The sequence below is a fragment of the Nymphaea colorata genome, chromosome 12 (assembly GCF_008831285.2).
Source record: "Nymphaea colorata isolate Beijing-Zhang1983 chromosome 12, ASM883128v2, whole genome shotgun sequence".
Classification (NCBI taxonomy): domain Eukaryota; kingdom Viridiplantae; phylum Streptophyta; class Magnoliopsida; order Nymphaeales; family Nymphaeaceae; genus Nymphaea; species Nymphaea colorata.
Window position 1 is genome coordinate 19569030 of NC_045149.1, and position 20573 is coordinate 19589602.

At 40.5% G+C, this 20573-nt stretch overlaps 2 protein-coding genes across 2 annotated transcripts; both read left to right on the top strand.

Moving 5' to 3' along the window:
• Positions 1-3025: 3025 nt before the first annotated feature.
• On the top strand, positions 3026-8150 carry LOC116265550 (protein argonaute 18). Its single transcript, XM_031646231.2, has 8 exons — positions 3026-3428; positions 6615-6695; positions 6781-6869; positions 6959-7033; positions 7191-7312; positions 7393-7572; positions 7643-7702; positions 7803-8150. The coding sequence occupies exons 1-8, from the start codon at positions 3306-3308 to the stop codon at positions 7898-7900; spliced, it is 828 nt and encodes a 275-aa protein (XP_031502091.1). The 5' UTR covers positions 3026-3305; the 3' UTR covers positions 7901-8150.
• A 6643-nt stretch (positions 8151-14793) lies between these two features.
• LOC116265551 (protein SULFUR DEFICIENCY-INDUCED 1-like) lies at positions 14794-19412 on the top strand. Its single transcript, XM_031646232.1, has 4 exons — positions 14794-15092; positions 18267-18479; positions 18577-18732; positions 18812-19412. The coding sequence occupies exons 1-4, from the start codon at positions 14937-14939 to the stop codon at positions 19229-19231; spliced, it is 945 nt and encodes a 314-aa protein (XP_031502092.1). The 5' UTR covers positions 14794-14936; the 3' UTR covers positions 19232-19412.
• The last annotated feature ends 1161 nt before the right edge of the window (positions 19413-20573 follow it).

Sequence of the window (20573 nt, forward strand, 5' to 3'; positions counted from 1 at the left end):
AATATCCAACCAGCTACTTTCCTCTATTTGAGCCATTTATATTAATGAAACAACGGTCATAGCGTACACAGGCCAAACCTGAAATTTCTAACTGTTCACCTAGCGTGCACCCGTATGATCAACTGAACTATAATGTTGACAGCAAATATTTGCCTAGAAAATCAAGGGCCTGAGTTGATTGAACCGAATGCGAGAGATCTTCTTCCCACATAAAATTTCAAGATCATACTCTTATACTTTCAAGCTTTTAACTTGCTTGAGAGAATAGGTAGACCTACAATACATTTTTTCTTACTTGGGTGCCGCGCTTGCCACCACATACGGCCGATAAGAGTAATACCCCAAAATAGACCATGGGATTCCAACATGCTCGATCCATTGAGTGTGAGCTGCCTTGCAGAAGACAAGGACTCATGCATGTTGAGGAAGATACCCTTATGAGAAATGGCGGAAAAAGGAGCCTGCTCAAGCGTTAAGGCTTCTACTCATGCGAGCCATGCATTTTCCACGGCCATGAACACCAAAAGGTAGCTGCAGATACTGTAACTGACGAAGACTGAGTGGAACTGGAAGGTTTCACATGCAGAAGCAAGGCCCCAGTCTATCCTTGATCTTGCGCTTTCGATAGACACGACGAACTTGCTTCTTCCTTGTCCATAAATACTCTTGCTCACAGATCAGCAACATCACTTCCTCTCCTCGCCTTCAATATGGCTCGCTGTTACCTCCTTTTCCCTCTGGTGGTTCTCTCGCTCCTATTAGCCCACACACAAGCCAACCTGTTTGGGCCATTCCGTCCGCTATTTCCGCATCGACGTACTCCATCACCATCCTTACCACCCACGCCTTCCTCAGCACCGCCACTACCTTCCCTTCCACCTCTGCTGCCACCTTTTTCTCCACCACCGCCACTACCTTCTCTCCCACCGCTGCTGCCACCTTCTTCTCCACCATCACCTTCGCCAGCTCCACCACCCTCATTGCTGCCGTCCCCCGTTGCGCCGCCTTCTCATTTTGCTGGTGGTGCAGGGGCAGGAGGTGGAGGGGGAGGAGAAGGTGGTTGCACGGGCAATAGTAGCTCAGCTAGGGGTTCAGGAGGAGGAAGTGGAAGCAGCTTCGGTGCAGGCAGCGCAGCTGGCGGCGGAGGAGGAGGTGGAGGAGGAAACTGCACAGGTGACGGCGGTTCTTCTGGCAGTGGCAACGGAAGCGGCTACGGAGAGACTAGCGGAACTGTGCCTTCACCCCCTTCTGTGGATTTCCTTCTTCAGTAGATTGCAACGCGAGTGGGAACGGATGTCATGAATTGGATAAATGCGTGGTCGGATGTGATGATGCACCTGACTATGCTATGAAATAAATATTAATAAAGTCTCTCTCTTTTATACTAATTGTGTGTTCCTTTTCTATATATATATATATATATATATATATATATATATATATATATATATATATATATATATATATATATATATATATATATAAAATCTATTTTGTGTCGTATGATTTTTTTTTCTCTCATATTGCTTGGCTTTTTACCTAAAGTTACAAGTGGTTCAGATCTGATTTGAAATTTTTGTCCATTTCTAATGACTTAGTTGGACCTGATTGTAACCTAAGTTGCATTTAGGTATAGCCTTATACCCATCGGACAAAAAAAAGAGTTTAAATAAGTAAAGCACTGGATGAAATAGTCAAATGATTCAGATTGTTTAAAGGGTTTCATATAATCTGAAACCGAATGCTTAAGTAGGGAAAATGGTTCAGATTGAATTGGATGTATCATGTACCCATCACTATTCCAAGTTTCCAGACGTTTACATGTTTGGATCCAAAACGAATTGAGAAAAATTCATACCATATCCAAATCTAACTCAAAACAGATATTTAAACTCACCATTGTACCTGAACTGCATTACATATTTCAAAATGTAAGGATATTGGATAATTGAAATTTCAACTTGTTATATTCATGTTTACCTTGAAAAAGATTATACATGACCATTTGTAGCTGGAGGTTTTAATGACATTATTAACCTAATACTTCAAGGACAGAAGGTCAGAAGATGTCCCTTTCAGTTAAGGACCCATTAAATGAGTCCAGAGCCTAAAAAAGATTCTTTGCCATGAAAAGGTTTTAGTGTGCTTTAATCCAATAATTCACTGAAACAACTAAAAACCTATAAAAATAACTTAAAAAGTTTGCATATATTAATAAAATAAAGTAAAGCCACATGCTGCCTTCTATCGGGCCCGGCCATGAGCTAGTTCAATTTGGCAACCTTAATTTAGACTGTTTTTTTTCTTCTTCCTTTTAGCATGGCTTCAGACTCAAATGATGTTGAATAAACTTTAGTGGGTAGCATTCATGACATATCATTCATAAAAAAAAAAGCCAAATTCGATAGGTTGGCTCGGTTTGATTATATATACATTTAAATCTCAATTTTCTATATTTTTATTTCTATATATATATATATATATATATATATATATTCTCATGGCATGACATTGTTAGCCAACTCCCTTGAAAAACTCCACCCATATTGTATAGGGTTGGCATGAGCATCAATCCGATGGATAAGAAGTTAATAGTTCCCGACCCACTGCCGACAAAAACTTTGAGCCAACCGAGCCCAACTTTATTGAGCCTTGGGTCGAACTGGCCCGGCCAATGCCCATCTCAATCAGTAGGTAGTTGGGTGGTCTGATTCATTTCATTTAGAGTGATCCCACGAATAGAAAACTCAATGGCTTTGTAATCTCAATTTTTTGGACGACCCACCTCCCAACAAATCAAATACAATATCTTAGCAGGGAAGAAGATGAGCTCCACCAATCTCACGGCAGATGAAGGACCATGTCAATTTGGCACATCCCAACGGAAACCTGCAACTAAGATGAAATGGGTAGTAGGTGCAAAGTGGGCTCCGTGAATTTCGGTGCAAAAAGCACTGGTGGGTCTCATGAAAAACCAACTCGGCTCGAACTCTCGAACCTCGACCTGAGATTTCCAATGGCGGTTCTTTGAAGGTCCATGGAGTTCAGTCTGGTTTGAGCAGTGGGGCTCTGCTTTCCCATATCGGTGACTACCCAAAAGGATACGAAAGACATTGGTAATTTAGGAAGGCCTCAAAAGTCTGGGTGTCGGTTTTGCTGCTGACCGTATTTAAAATGTGGCCCTAATCCACAGCGCTTCTCCGCGGCCGTGCTTAGGGTTTATCTAGGGTTTTGGAGGTCCAGGGACGTTTCTAGTTTGGGGCGGTGGGAGAGCAAAGCCCTGATCCTCTGGGGGAGAGGAAGCCATGGACAGATACCAGAGAGTGGAGAAGCCGAGGCCTGAGTCTGTCATCAGCGAGAATGAGATCAGGATTACCACGCAGGGTCTCATCAGGAACTACACCAGTTATGCGGCCAGTCTCCTGCAGGTGGACCCGTGTGCATAGGTTTTTTGGTTTCATTCATTTCTTTGTGTTTTCCTTCCGGGAAAAAATGATGCTGATTGTCGTTGGTCTTCATTGTTTTCGTGATTTTCATAGTGGTTCTTGATTTGGGCACTTGGGATTTTGTTTGTGTGCGCGCCTTCTATTGGGGTGCTGGACAATGTTTGGTTGTGGAGTTGGTTGATGTTAGATTTTGAGAATCTCGCGTCTGAATATTCATTGGGAATCCCTTTATTGTTCTTCATGCCCAATCTCGTTTTGAATGTTCCTCATTCTCTTTATTGCTTGGTTGTTTCTATATTGAGGTAGCGGGCGAATAAATGGTGTTTGAAGCGTTCCAGAGATGGTTCAGTAGCATTACCCTGTTGTTTCTTGTAGTAACTTATTTTCTGTTTTTATCACTTCTTTGTAATCGCTCGTACTGTTTCCCCCTTCCATGTTTATTCATATCATCTCTCTCCTTCCTTTCGTGCTTTCAGTTGTGGGTTTCTCATTGAGAATAGTCAAGACCGCCCGTATAATGTTGCTGCTTGACATTACATTTGAGCGTAAACTTGGAGCTCTTAGAGTTGGTTTTTGTGGCTTCTCGAAAGTTGTATGCAGTCGGTGCTAAGTTAGCCTTTAATGCATTAATCGGGGGAAGCTTCTGATTTTCCTCTTTTTATTGACTTATTATGAGCACTCACCTTCGGGATTGGTTTGTTCTCCAGATGTTAGAAAATGGTGGTGTCTTAGTTCTTAATTGAAAGCAACGCCTTCACCCTTTTCTTCATTTTTTTTGGTTGCTCTGTTCCCTAAATATATTGTCTTTACTATTCTTTTCAGTTTACTGTTTCTTTTCTCCGTCATGAAAGGTTCAGTTGTCCTTAAATGCTTACTTAGCTTGTGTATGAATCAGTGTCAATCTGTAATACTGCAGAAATTCTGCTGCTTGTGAGTTCAAAAGAACTATAATTTGTGATCTTTCTATCCTGGAGATAGACTCATAAGTTGCTGCATGCCTGTAAATCTTCATTGTGGAGAACCACTGGCAGTATTTTGTTTGTCTTCCTTTAGAATGCTTTCTGTGTGGTTTTTACAGGTAGAAAGACTGAGTGTCACATATTAATATCCAACATTCAAGTGTCAATTTGATCTGACTGCTTGCATGTTGGCATGAGTAAAAACACTTTTGAGGTAAAAAGATGTTTCTTAGCTATGAGATGTACCATTTAGAGCATTCTTTTATATGTGGCAACTTGTACTTCATGTAGTCATATTATAGAAAGGACTTGCAGTCTATCCTAATGCATAGCTTGTAAAATATATGTTGGGATATACATTTGTATATGTATGTAGATTTTGGGATGTGTATTGGGATATATGAGCACTACCTCAAGACTTTCTATCCTCTCTCTCTCTCTCTCTCTATATATATATATATGTGTGTGTGTGTGTGTGTGTGTGTGTGTGTGTGTGTGTAGCCCTTCCTTTAGTATGATTACATGAATTAGAAGTTGCAATATGTAAAATACTGCTCCAGAAGGTGGACTGCAGTAAATATAGGTCACAAGTAACATCTTTTTCTTCATCAGTGGTTTTACACATGGCAACCGATAAGGAATTTTTATTGTTAATCTTTTGATGGGTTTCTCATTTTGTCCTTTTTTAAGTGTTCTGTGTATGTGATCCTCCTTATTTTCTGTTGCTAGTGGAATCTCCTTATCTAATTGTTACCTGTGATGCTATGCCAGAGGAAGTCTTATGTATCCTCGGTCTTCCTAATTTACTTTCTCATCATTTCAGTTTCTTACATTCTCATTTAATGGTGTTGTTATTTCCTTTTCATTTATCTACTTTCAACTAGTCCATATTTAGTTATTCACATGAACCTATGATTTGTATATAGGTTTTCCTGGTGTATATTAGTTGTCATATTTGTGGACAGTACATAGTTATGTCCTCACTCCACCCACAGCCTGCACTTGTGTGACATAGGACTTAGGTCTTGCTTCCACATGATTTGATCCAGTTTTATTCCAAATAATGACTTTAGCTGCTAGTGAAGCTTTTGAAATTTTGCCTGCAATACATCTAACTCCCGTCCTTGTGCTGTGTAATTTGTTTTTCATGTCATCAAGTTTACTTTTTCAGCACTTGCTGAATGTTTTTTGTGTACTTGAGCTTTGATCATTTTATTTGTACAAGTAAGAACCTTAACATGTACTATATGTGGGACCAACACACCACAAAGTGCACAGATTTTACTTTTGCTGTCATCAGGGCAGCTCTCTAGAAGCTTAAATCAGATGGCGTGATTGCTAATTCTGATTGTTAATCAAGAAAAAGATCATTTTTTTGGACAAATATATCTTTCTGATCAGCAGCTATTGAACTCTACTAGCTTGTGCTATTGTTTTTTAGTTATGACATTATGGGTGATTTGACTGTGCCTCTATTTTAGTTTGTGTCTTTTTGAGAAGTATTTATCTTTAAGCTTTGCAAATTCATACTTCCACCGTGAATGATTTGGCTTCTTTAGTGCCATAAGAAATGCAGTAACTTTTCCTTTCCATTTTTCCAGTTTGTTAGAACATAAGCACAAACATCGATGTTTATCACATTAGCTGGTTGCTGCTTCTGTGATGCAAAAGATTAATTGCAAGATTTTAAATGCTGACTATTTCCTCAGTATTTATTTATGTGCTATCAGTGTCCATGTGCCTGGTGAGACAATATTATTCACAAAAATCATCTGTCACTGCACAAATTTTTAGGTTTCATATGTTTTTAGTGCCAAACCTATTAACGTGGGGGCTGTGCGGTTTGTTATATACTACTATACAAAGAAAACATGCATGTTCTAATGTTTGTATGTCTGGCAGTTGACAGCTGCATGAGGGGAAAATGAAAGAATGTTTCAATTTTGATGTATAACTAGGGTGTGGCGCATTCATGTCTTCTTGTATTTTGCAATTGGTGGAGGGAAAAACAGGAGAATGTGGGTGGTAGGTTGAATAGGTTAGATTCTGGACATTTGAGCTTCTATTTTCAGAGAGTCATCCAAGCCTTTTGGTGAAGTGCGTTGCTTGTATTGCGTATTGGGACTGTATTAAGTTTCTCTACTTTCCATTGCAGCAGTTTTCTTCTTCTAATCAAGAGTATTCGATTGACTTGATTTCATTTATTCAGGAGAAGCGGGTGAAAGAAATTGTGTTGAAGGCTATGGGACAGGCCATCAGCAAGACTGTTGCAATTGCAGAAATTATAAAGGTCTAATAGATATATGAAAAATTAGTTGTATCTAGTGTCAACTTGTCCGCAGACAGTTCTTATTGATTTGAATTTTTTCCTTCAGAAAAGGACTCCTGGGTTGCATCAAGACACTGTTATCAGCTCCACCAGCATAACAGATGTTTGGGAACCAATTGAAGAGGGACTTGTGCCGTATGCTCTTATATGATGCTCATTGTGTTATCATTTCTTTCCTGTCCCTCATAGCAGAGCTGTTGCTGATTTAATTGCACTTGTCATAGTTTGGAGATGACACGACATGTCTCGATGATATCTATCACCCTTTCGACAAGAGAGCTGAACAAGAATTCTCCAGGGCAAGTACACATATCACTTTCAGAACTTTGTTGATGCATTATATTTCAATTGATCATTCCTCAGATGTTATTGGTACATTATGTTTTAATGTAATCACTCTTGGAACTTTATTGGAGCTTCATGTTTTGACATTAAACTGTCGTACTGGAAGTATAGGTATCAACCTCCAGCATCAATAGGGAATCGGCAGCAGCAGCCAAGGCAGCAACAGCAGCAGCAGCATCAGCAACAACAACAGAAACAACCACCTCCATCATACAATGCTCCTGCTGCTGATGGTAGATATATGTTTGCCTAAGAAATTAGTTTATTGGTTATTGCTATAAAGATAACGCCTGTTAACCACATTCACCTGCAGATTCATATGGACGAGGTGGAGAATCATATGGGCGGGGTGGTGACTTGTACGGACGGGGTGGTGACCCGTACGGGCGAGGTGCTGACTCTTATGGGCGAGGTGGCGACTCATATGGGCGAGGACGTGGTCGGGGCAGAGGAAGAGGCAGGGGTTGGGGTAGAAGCTATAACAACAATCAGGGTATGCACCTTCATTTCTATAAATTTTGTGTACTTGCCAGAACGGTTGCTAAAAACCATTTTGTGAGCAGAAAATGGTGGATGGAATTATGGGAGAGGTGGTGGACGTGGTCGAAGTTGGGGATATCGAGGTATCATTATGTCTTCATCATTTCTACTCGTTTAAATGCATGCAAAAATTCTCTGCCCTTCGAATAACTGCTAACTGGTTGTGGATGCAAAACTTGGCAGGTGGAGGTGTTGGTGGTGGCGGCTATGAAAGGGGAAGAGGAGGACGGGGTTATGCTCGAGGTAGGGGAAGGATGGGTGGACGAGGGAGGGCGTACTGATCACCCAAGTTGTGCAGACGGTACTTTAGTGCTTGCTTGGTTTTATTAGTGAGAATTATGTGTGCTTTAACTGTGGCCTATTCTGAGAAGCAGTGTTTGTGATTCTCTCTTACTATGAACAGCAGGCCTTTTTTCTGGTTGACAAAATGGTCATTATGTAATGCTCCTTTTTTTTGCTGTCGTCTCATCTTCCCCAGCACCATATATTTATATCAATTCTTCACAATGAATAGTCCTTTGAAATGTTCTATACTCTGTCTCGATAAGATAAACATCAGGTCCCCTTGATCTTGTTTGATTTCTATGGAGAGAGAGAGAGAGATTGGTGCTAGAATGGGAAGAAGTGTTGGGGAAAAGAAACTTCAAACGATCCCGAACAAAATTGGGACGTCAAAGATGTAAAGAGATTATTTCGGAAGTCGAAATCTTGTGCTGAAGAGAGGAATGAAGACAGTACAAGTAGACGAAGCTGGTAAATATGTAGAACTTCCAATGAAGACAATATCTAGAATTTGAGAAAGGAAAGAAAGGCCGTGTTTTTTCTGCTGCCCAAAAGGCGTCTGTGACAGTATGCACTGTGTGCGAAACGAAGAGGGCTCCAAGCGTTTTGATGAACCAGGGTCGGTTCGGCAGTTCTGCGTGGTCATACCAAACCAGGAATTAGAAATAACTTTTCATTTTCTTTCGATTCCATCAACCCACGAAATAACTTTTCAAGGAACATTTTTCTACCCCATCAAACAGACAACGTAATTCGAATACCACTTTTCGGTTCTATTTTTCCTGAAAAGATTTTTTTAGAAATTTCTGTCTATTTTCACTTTTCCAAACTATCAAACGGGCCTTTAAAAGATTGCGACCGACGTATTGCACCATCTCAAGTTTCGCCAAGATGAAAAAAGTAGATCAAAAACTCGAACTTTTTAACGCGAAAATGAAAGCTAGCATTTTCTGACAGGCACCACCTGATACCAAAAAAAAAAAAATTAAGAAAATAAAAAGCTGGAAGATTCAACCATCAAACACACGGCCCATGGATATGATTATATAAGAGCTTAATACCCTGCAAGCAGTCGGGTAGCCGTCGGTTTGACCCACAGGCTGGTCGTAAAAAAAAAAAAATTTCCAGGTATGTTAGCCCGATCTGAGAATTAGGGGCCCAACTTGGCATGATACACATCTTTTTAAACTCTGTCTGTCCACTATTTTTATTTTGACCTCTTTTTCTCTCTCCTTACACACAAACATAGGCTAATCTATATATTTTTTAAATCAGCTGGCTACCACTAAGGTGAACAGTTGTTTTCATATTTTGTGCCATTAGAAACTATCAGAAAAGATGCATTTTGTTGCTCAAAATCATGGCCAAGCAACTAACCATCACCAATGCACTTATTGCAACTCTTTTTCGTAGCACAAAATAAAAAACCATCTGGCCACATTGATTGATTTCAATTCTTATATATATATATATATATATATCAATTGTATAATGTTGCCGATGAGTATTCTCTCTCTCTCTCTCTTATATATACAACAAAAATCTCGGTGGGTCACCGAGGGTTTCTGACATATTAGAAAAGCAAACAGTGATGGTTTTGAGTGAGGATGGACATTCGGCTACGCATCCGTTGGCCTTGGCATTTGGGATTGGCCCAATAACTAAGGAGGCAAGTTTTGGTCTACCAACAAAGGTTTTGGGCTTTCCAAGTCTAGCTTTATCAAGCCTTGGCCTGGTTCAATAACCACCTCTACTTTTGTGTAGGTTCTAGGTAGCGGCGAGCTAGAATTTTTTTTCCATGCGGTACTAAATATATAGTTAACAAATTTTTAATTGGCCGTAGAGCAGTGACCTGAAAAAGAGTGGGATTGGTTCGGCCTTTTGTAAGATAAAGTGATGTCATTATATCATGCAGACAATAAAGCTCGCAGTTTACATGTTTATGAACAGTGCATTTTGATTTGCATTTGTTGTTAGACCTGAAGCTGATTGTCTATTTAGATAGAATCTCAACATGGCAGCAACTTCATTGGTTGGTATGAGATTCAATGTCGAATAGTAGGAGATCAAATGGCCGTTCATGCAATCTCTAAAATTTCAAGGGAAGCTTGTTTGCTTATGTTTTTTTCATACCAATCTCGTGTCAAGCCATTGAGGATCCTATTTCCATACCCACTCAAAGATATGCTTATGAAGCTCTATATATTCACGATGAGAAATCATAGTCATTTGTGCAAAATATGTGTCAATCCATGGAACCCTAGAAACCTTGCTTTGTGGAGTTGGAGATCGAGAGATTCCCGAACTTGTCGTCGTTTTGAACTGCTGCTGAATTCATGGGCAGGCAAAGACAACATCGCGAACTGAAACATCTTCATAGTCAGATCAGGAAGAGAAATTTCAATTGCATGATGCGAAAGTTTATGTAAAACATGCAGTTAGATCCTACGTGAAAGACTTGCAGATCAAATTCAACAAAACAATTTGAAGTTTTTCCAGGGCTGCCTATGAAATTTTGATTATAATCGGTTTGGGTAGGGAGCCATACATCTATCGACTGGAATGTTGCACATTTACCATTTGCAGTTCAGAAAAATAGTAATCACAAGAATCAAACTGATAACCAGACTTTCATTGCCAGTTCGACCACCTGGTATGCTGCGTAATGGGCAGTAATACAAAGTACCAAGGAATCTAAACCGTTCATTTGGATTTAGAACTTTGGCTTAATTTAGAATAGTATCGATTGAGTAACTGGGGACAAAAATTTTCTCATGTTCTTGAGTTGGACGAGAGCGAGTATGAATTTTTTTTTTCCTTGAATTCTTCTCTGTTCCCTCCATTTCACCTGGTTTCTTGCCCTTCTTAACTGATGGTAGTCGATTACTTCTACTGTTCAATTTGTTGGCTAACAAAGGGTGGCCCAACTCTAATCTCTTGGTGACAATGGCCGTCTGCAGCTTTCCAACTTTTTCAAAAACTTGACGCTCTGAAAATTTCAGTTCCATCTTCCCCACAAATGCACAACAAGCTTGGTGGTACGTTAGTACATGGACAATTCGTTTGAGAATCACTACTTTACAGAGCAGCAAAAGCAACCCTTTGACGTGCTGTAAGAGCCATCAATCTTTACAGGACATCACTTTACAGAACTAAAATGGCGTCTCCATGGAAACATTTAATCAACATCATGAGCTATTTGGTTCCTTCCTGCTAATGGTCCTAACGAGATTCCCTCTCCAAATAAAACCTGTAATTTCTGAAAAGATATCTGATTCTGAATATGTTCTTAGGTATCCATTCTGATATGATCGTCGTTAGCTTATGCTATTTGGTCTAATGCGCCTACGTGAGACTATGAGCACATATGTGCACATAAGTTTCAAAAGTTTGGCATCTTTGGATTCCTTTTCTTCCCTGTTCTGTTCTTGTTAGTCCTGTTTGGACACGATGGTATCTTTAATTTTGCTTCTTTCTTTTGTTTTTGCTTTTCAAAAAGGCAGATTGAACGTTTTCAATTCCTATCAATCTGATCAATTCAGATTGAAAGCCACTAGCATGTGCAGGTCATCATCGATTCAATGATGCTGGGGGATATCCAACAAAACATACAAGTCACCGAGTCCCATATTCCTTCCATTGTATGTGATATGGGGAATAAGCATCAAGCAAGGAGTGCTCAACAGACGAGGAAAGTGAAAAAGAAACAGCCACAACAGTGACAATGATATGGCCTTTAGAAGAATCCATCTAAAGCAAAAGTGCTCCATACTACATATCCAATGGATTAAAGATAACTAGAGGGTCCCTGGCTCATAACATCTTATTTTCATAGTTTAATCTTGTATGAAGATTATGAGAAATCTTTAAGAGTTTATAAAAAGAGATTTTAAGTAACTGATTGTCTCGGTTCGTAGCCTTTTTGAGTCAAAACCAAAACCGCCAAGGGCGTGTTAGGACTAACGTCTGTTGGCTCAAAGCCCAAACTCGGTATGGAAGTGGGTCGAGTTGTTACAAGTTGTAGGTCAAAGCCTCTATGTGTATGACCTAGTCTAGGGATGAGTACTACTGTAACTATAAGGGCTGCCCCGAGGGGCATGGCATATCGGATCGGGCCAAGATTGCTCATTCTAGCGATTGCTCATTAGGGCATTATTAAGAAACACAGAGTGTCCTTTAGTATTGTTTCATTAACTTATAAGCACACATACAGGCCTTATTTTGAGTATCCCTTGTCATTTCCAAATGCGAAATCAATAACATGGGGAAGCATATTCTCTAGGATATACACTCTTGGAGATCTCTCTAAAGCGACAGTGGGGAAAAAAGGGAAGAGGATAAACTGGAAAGGAATAGGTGCACATGAAAAGCAATGGAATAGCCTATGGTTTATACCTTTCTCTGGATAAGCAGGAGTGTCCAACAATAGCTGCTTTTGGCACATTGGAGGTATAAACTTGGCAAGACATGGTCCAGTTCAGCACTAGTGTACATCCGCATCCGCATCCGCATCCGCATCAATTTAAGCAAATGCTCATGTGGTTCTTCTATGAGTTTGCTCATATACCCAAGTTTTTATGCTGCAGCCACTGCCGCCGCCGCCACCGCCACCACCATGGGATTTGATTGTTGAACAAGTAGTCCACCTTTGTTCCCATGACTGTCATTCTTAATAAAAGCCAAACTAACAGCAGACTTGTTAACATTTGGCCCATACAAACAGTGACGGAGCCACATATAAGCTGGTGTGGGCGGTTGCCTACACACATATAAGCAGGTGTGGGCAGTTGCCTACACTGCTACACCAGCTTCACAAAATGTCTTTATCTTCATATTGGTGCTCCTAAAAAATTAGCTGGTTTGTATGTAGTGGTAACCCCTTTTAAGAGATGAGAGGGTTTTTTAACTAGTGCCCTTCAGCCCACAATTCCTAGCTTCCCCACTGCACATACACACACACACAGACCCACATAAATTACTTATTTATAATCAATGGCGCATCGTCATTTTCTTATTTACATATTGGTACCCCATAAATCAAATTCATACAAATCCATTACAATTAATTTCAGCAACTTTTACCCAACATATTTTTCTTTGGCAGGTTGGAGATACAAATAAGGCATTGAAGAGAGAGACCCTTTGACTTAACAAAGTACTTTATATATAAACATAAAATAAAGATGATATTTGTAATTCCCTTCTCCCAATTGAAAATCTACACACATATGCACCTCCTTACCTAAACTTTTGGTTTTACAACTATTTCTAGGGTTTTTCTTTATTTATGCAGATCATTTCTAAACTCTCAGATGGTAGCTCTTCTGTATAATGAAGGCTAAAAGATCCCTACTATTTCCCTTTTCATGCTCCGGATGCCTCTAAAATTTCTATCAGTAATAAGCATTGACTTTGTTTCATATTAGTATGTAATCAAACTATGATCTCCTATTTAGTACATCAGCTTTAAATGAGCATTACGTGATTCTTACTTTGGGGCTTTTGTATTAGTCTGAAAAAAAAAAAAAGAGACAAAACTCAACAAACAAGTTTAGTACATGAGAATGTCAACGGATCGGATTTGAATTGGATGTGTCATTTACTATATTTAATATGGCGGCCATTCATACTTTGGATTTGAATGCATGCAAGAAAAATTTGTACCACAACCTGGATCTAACTTTTAAATTCACAACTGAATTTGAACAGAAATCTACTTTCAAATTAACAATTGAACGCCGTTTGGAATTCAATTTGGATGCTGAATTTTAAACATGTGACTTGTAGAAAATGTAAATGTTGGACAATATTGGGCACAGGAAATTTCAATTAATTAGACGTAATTGCAATTGAACCTGAATCTATGTTTCAATTCAAATTTGAGCATACGTCAACTATTAAAATTGCATCTCATCTAATTACAATAAATATAGATGTTATTGCAAGCTAAACTCATTAGATTAACTACAGTTGAACCAAAAGGGAATCGATAATCAAAAAATAATTTTCCTTTTTCATGTTCTACCACAATGAATAGAAAAGCTTCCCTGCATATTTTGACAAGCCACGGATTTTTTTTTTTATTATCGAATTTATGTAATGCAATTCGATTTATTTGACATTTTTATTGATCAATAAGGATTAAAAGATATAAGGACGGGGGGGAGGGGGTTGAGATCAAATCACAACTTATACGTTTGTTGATTTCATGGAGCTTGGAGTCTCAAACTCTAATTCATGCTTTTAAGTTTAGAATATGCTTTTTTTTTTATTTTAGAATTATTTGAAAAATAATTTATGAAAAAGGCATTCATTTTGAAAAGGAAAAGTAGCCGTTAACATGGCGATATTTATTTTAAAAATAGGCTATTGTGATGAAAATAACGTCACATGAGATGAGGTGGGCTCCAACCCCAAACCCAAATCTCTTGCTTGCCTCGTCCGTGTGCATTGGTCCAAAAATTTCCGCATTTTTATAAATTCGGAAATGAATTTTAAAGATATTTCAAAAATAAGAAAGAGTACAAGATGTTGATGACCATGGGTTGTTACGTCACCTCTATCAGGCGAAATTACTAATTTACTCTTGAAATCATTTCGGGAACCTTCCCCTTCGGAAGTCTACAGCCAGCGTTTAAGGAACGTCATTAGAAAATCAAGCGGGGTGTTTTTTGTCAACGGGAAAAAGACCCCCTGTTTCTTTCTCCGCCCCAGGAAAAAGGAGCGCCCCCCCTCGTAACTCTCGCCGTCTAGGAACCGTCAAGGGCAAAAACGTCAATTCAAAGTCAAGGGCCTTTTTCGTCCCGGAGGACGTGTCGCTCGCGTCGAGTGAGTGATTTGACGCCGTCTACAACAACCCATAGACTAATAAGGACGTGGCAGGGAAGGAAAGGGCCGCCCCAACCCCATCTAACCAGCCATCGCGAACGAGGACGGTTTCCCGTCCAGGTTCATCCTCCCCCGCGATTTATTAAGAAGAGCGAGGGAAAGAGGGGCGGGAGATCGCCATTTTCTCTACCCTCCCGCCAGATTAAGATGCAGGGAGTCGCAGGCGCAAAACTCCCGTCTCCGAGGAAGTACGTTGCCGGGCCGGCGAGCCCGACGGACGTAGGTGGACGGAGGGACCTCTTCCATGTGATACACAAGGTTCCGGCCGGCGATACACCCTATGTGCGGGCCAAGCACGTCCAGGTTTGTCCATCTCTGCTGATTTCCTCTCCGATACCGAAGATTTCTGTCGATTCTTGTCCGGGTAGGCAATTTAAGTGCGGAATAGACTTTCGTTGCGGCTTCGAGGCGTTGTGATTTGTCCAGGAATGTGTTTGATTCTGTGGTATCTTGCTTCGGTGAGTCCTGCTGGGGGGAAGGTCGACTGGAGTTGGTTTTTGGGTTTTTCTTCGTGAACGTTTTTCTCTCGGACTTTCTGCTTCTGATTTTTTCCTTTGGGTTGTGGGCTTTTGTTTGAAATTATCGACCTTTTGTGTGAGAAATGGTCTTCATGTTTTTGGAGATCCATTTGATGATTTCTTGCCCAAGGACTGATCCTTGATCTTATTTACGTTTATCCGGAGCCTTTAGAGTCTTTCGATAAGCTTATGCTCCTCCGATAAAGACCACGATATTTTGTTCTTCCTCCTCGTTTTTTGGTGATTTCTTGTGTTGTGTCTGGGCAAGTTCTAGCAAATGCCCTTTTAACGGTTCTGACTTCTGAGCCTGCAAACTCCTCAAATCCTTACTTCTTGTTTATTTTTTCGTTATACTTGTTTAATTTGACTTAGTTGTCTGTTTGATGCAAAAATATTCATTGAATTAATATGTAGATTTCTCCTCATTGATTTTCAGCAATAAGCTGTGATTCGCTGCTTTCTTTTCCATTTCTGCAACTACTTGCCTTGTAAAATGTCGGGTTGTTGTTTCGTGTTTTCCGAAGTTTCAACAGATCTTTTCGATGCCAGACAACCAGTCGGGTTCTTTTCCTGTAAAAGTGAGCCGTACATGAGCCTACTTTTACGTATCCGTTGTGATCTTCTAAATTGATTTGCATCTAATGATTGATTTGGAGTCTTATTTGGGCACAATTGTTTCATTATTCATAGCGATCTATATCTTTTGCCCTCGCGTTTGTGGTTAATGTCAGATGGTTTTTCTTCCATATGGTTGTTTTTGTTCTTTTCCCTACCTTAAAGTGCTCAGGGTTCTTCTCTTCTAGGGATGATATTCTAGTTGGTGTCAATTTTTTTTTTTCCGAGTGCATATATAATAAAGTCAATTTCATAAAATTTGTTTTATGTGTCTGAGGTAGAAGGTTATTTGTACATGGACACGGTAGATTAGATTTTGGAAATCATGAACCTTTACGTCTAAAATGGTGCGTGGAAAATATAGAAAAAAACCCACACTGGTCTTTCCGGCATCTGAAGCCATACTTTAAACAAATAACATCAAAACCAGGTCCTATGAATTTGTCCCTAAGATTAGGGTGGAGGAGGCGGATGTGAGGGAATTTTGTTTGGACAGATAACCAACAAATGCAAAATCTATTCTATCAGATGCCCTGCTGCTCCTGCACAGAATGGATGCACCATTTTTCTTAAGATAGATTTGTGACGTGACTTTGCTTTTTTTTACGAAAAATCATTACATAAATATTCGGAAAGTAGGCGTCGGGTATGTGCAAATCAAAACTATTTGGTAATATGGTGCTGAATCTCTAGAAGTTCCAGTCTTCCTCAATTATTAGTATATTGCCGTTCTTTACCCAACTTTTTCTATATCATATTTATGTTTTATGTTTGACATTTCTTTTCTTATTCGTGTATATGTCGTAGACTTCTTGCTTTTATTTTTTTAAACTATAACCCCGAGTTTTCATGGCGAAGTAATTACAACAAAAGGTAGGTCCTGGTCATACAAACACATGGTGAGACGGCCTCCTTCTGCAAGGTTTGCTTTTCAAGTGAATGTGGGTCTTAATTTTAGAAATTTGTTCGCCTCCGCCATGCAGAAAAATTTGGGAGGGATGGCAGATCTAAAAGGAGTATGAGTCCAAATGTCTGATAAATTCCCACTTGCTGCCGGTCATATTTTCTCATGTACGGAACCTATTGGCCTAGATCCATTGTGTTGTTTGTTTTTGACTAAGGCACAACCTTTTTTCCCACTGTTTTTGTAAAATTTTGCAACTTTAGAGTTGTGGGTGGCGTTTGAATTTCTAGCCCTTCCGCACCTTAACGTGGTCAGGCGCCGGTTGGCATGTGCCAACATGCACAGCTCCTACGAGAACTCAAATACCATGCGTTTCGCCATCTGTTTTGTTAACTTTCGGCGTGATCCGTGCGAAACTGAGGAGCGCGTAGTAAGAAAACCGTGGGAGGAGGATTGCGACGGAAAAATGATTAAGCGAATACGTTTAAACGCTTCATCTCCTCTGTTATGAGTTTTAAAAAGATCTCAATGCCGGCCCTGAAGAGTTCAGCAGACTTATTTTCCTCTTTTTAAAATCTATGTTTAAATCCATCAGTTTCTTTGTTCGCAGTTCCGAGCCAAAATTCCTATTTTCAAAGATTCTTTTGCCTGTCTTTCTGTTAGACAGCTAAAAGATTGTTACTGTCTAATGAATCTATTATAAAAATAATTTGTTTAAATTTATGAAACTTTGTAACATTGTTTGTAACATAGTGTTTTATTAATTTATTTATGAAACTTTGTAACTTTGTTTGTGACAGTGTGTTTTATTAATATCTAAGCGGATTCACTAGATAGTAACAAGCTGTTGAAGAGTTGTTTTTTCTTTTATTTATTTATTTTTCTTTTAACTCAGTGTGGCACCTGCCGCATGCCACATCTAGTTTCAAGAGTAGTGGACTTATGCACAGGCGATCATGTCATGTGCGCCTTGACCTTATATTTTTTTTGTGTATTTTAAATTTCTCAAGAAAATGGCACGGATCGTGAGAGAGGTGAGGTCGTCGATGGGGCCCGCTCACTTCTGTCGATCTATCGGATATATTGGTGGTGGACGAGCTACCGCGTAGCTGGAACGGGGCCACCTTTCCACAGTTATTTGTTGTAAAGCTCCTTTTGTTTTATGGAAGTCTCTTCAACTCTATGCAGTATAGGTTGCGTGTTCTAAGACGGATATACGAGCTCCTCAACTCAAACATTTCTCTCGTGTTCTAGGCTCCCTTCTCAACTGCCTCTTTATCGTTCCTGAAATGTTACGGCCCGCCACAAACCAATCGTCCATCGTGAGATGGAAATTCTGTAGTATCGTCTAGCGACCTTTCTTCATTGTGTATTCTTTGCTTTGCAATAGATTTGTCTTCTTCGTCTTCTAAATCCCGCCTACATTTTTACCATCTACAGCTAGTTGAGAAAGACCCCGAAGCTGCCATCGTTCTGTTCTGGAAGGCCATCAATGCGGGGGACCGCATCGACAGTGCTCTCAAGGACATGGCTGTCGTGATGAAGCAGCAGGACAGAGCAGAGGAAGCCATCGAAGCAATTAAGTCATTCCGTCATCTGTGCTCGAAGCAAGCTCAGGAATCCCTTGACAACGTCCTCATTGACCTCTACAAGGTAAAGGAAGATGCAATTCTTTCTCGAATGGCAACTTATCATTAGACGGAGTTACGAGCGACTTTCTTTATCTGACTTTAACATCCAACTGGTACAGAAATGTGGAAGAGTAGAGGAGCAGATAGAGCTACTGAAGCAGAAGCTTCGAATGATATACCAAGGAGAGGCCTTCAACGGGAAGCCCACTAAAACTGCCCGCTCCCATGGCAAAAAGTTCCAGGTCTCTATCAGACAGGAAACTTCAAGAGTACTGGTAATTTTCTGACGCCTTCTTTTCCATCTTGTTCTCTACAGTGGAGATGATATTGAGCTGTGAACTGCTGTTTTTACAGGGTAATTTGGGATGGGCGTACATGCAACAAATGAACTATGTTGCTGCGGAGGTTGTATACAGAAAGGCCCAGGCGATCGATCCGGACGGTAACAAAGCCTGCAACTTGAGCCTCTGCCTCATGCGGCAGGGAAGGTACGCCGAAGCTCGGATGATCCTGGAAGATGTTAAGAAGGGGAGATACGGCGGTTCAGATGAAGGCAAGTCGGTCGTTCGGGCCGAAGAGTTGCTAAAGGAGATGGGAACATCAAGGGGGGAGACCGATAACGGAGCCCGCGATCACCAGGATGGGTTTGATCATCTAGAAGAGGTCATTCTTAGCGGGTTAGACATGCTAACGAGCGACTGGGCTCCAGCGAGGTCGAGGCGATTGCCCATCTTTGAAGCCATCACGCCCTACAGAGATCAAGTTGCGTGTTGATTACGGGAAGGTTATTGCGCGACAGTGTACATAGTAGGGTTGTGTTGGGGAAGGAAAGAAAGGAAGGACACCATGGTTTTGGTCCTTTGTTGTGATTGTAGTCGCCGTGGGCGGGGAGAGTCTTGGCAGTGCAGGAAAAGCACTGGTCTTTAATAGAAAGAAATTTGTCTGGTTACTTCTCCATTGATGATTGAGCCCCCGACGCGAATGCTTCACGCAGAAGAAAAAAAGAAAGGGCACGCGGAGCAAGTGCGAACCCTTCGAAACGCATGTTGTCCCGACCCGACTGCGCGTGTCCACTACGGCGCCATTGTCTGGAGTAAGACCGAAGGAAGGCGGCGGGGCCGGCCGAGACGGATGCCTGAGGATTTGGTACAGGCTCATGTGGATTATAAGCCATCTTTCGACACAAAGGACGGCCCCCCGACTTTTGCTTTAAGGGCAGGAGATCAAAATTAGTAAATTACGCTGCAAAAAGCGGGTGGGTGTCTCGTGGGCGGCATCCTCTTTCGATGAGTATTTGGGCCTTAGATTCTTCGAATGAGATCCATGGGGGCAGCCCATAGGTTGCCGGATTATTGACAATGTACACGGCTTAGATCTGCTAACTGGGCTCGAAGTTCAATTTTCGTTTCACTCTTGGGTTTTTCAAAATATATCTTTGAGATCCGTGGGTAGCCCATAGGTTGCTGGATTATGACCAATGTGCAACGTAGTTCTGTAAAGTTGCTCAACCAAACATATAAAAGCCGCATTGTGTATTGTTCAGATTTTGCAGCTTTGCGGTTCTATAAAATTGAAATGCGTGTTAAGGTTTCCTGATTATTTATTTCTTAGAAACTATAGACCTCCAAATTATTCTTAAATTCGAAAAGTAAATGAAGGGCTATAGGCAGGCTGAATAATTTTGCGTCGTTTGTGAAATTCTGTCACAAGACTTTAAGCACAGTACATTATGATTAATCAGCCTTCTGCCTCCCAGCATAGCTCTGTTTTCATTGTTTGCGATGATCTCAAAAATTCCATCAACTCTCTCCGTAGATTGCAACCAGCCATTAGCATGTGCAATTCAGCCTAGTCGTCCCTAGAGCAAGCTTCACTAAAAATGGGCTCACAAGAGTCCATATATCTCAATTTCCACATGCCCATCACCTGCCCTTCGTATAGGTGACTACCATTTTTAAGCTTGAGAGACTGCCCTCACACAAGATTCTAATTAGCAACCAAATCAACATGGCCTTACGTTCCTCGTCCTCTAGCCTCCTTTGCCAAACAGCAGAGAAAAATTGTTCAGTCGTAAATGTGCCCATCTTTTCATGCGCCACTTCATTTCTACACCACC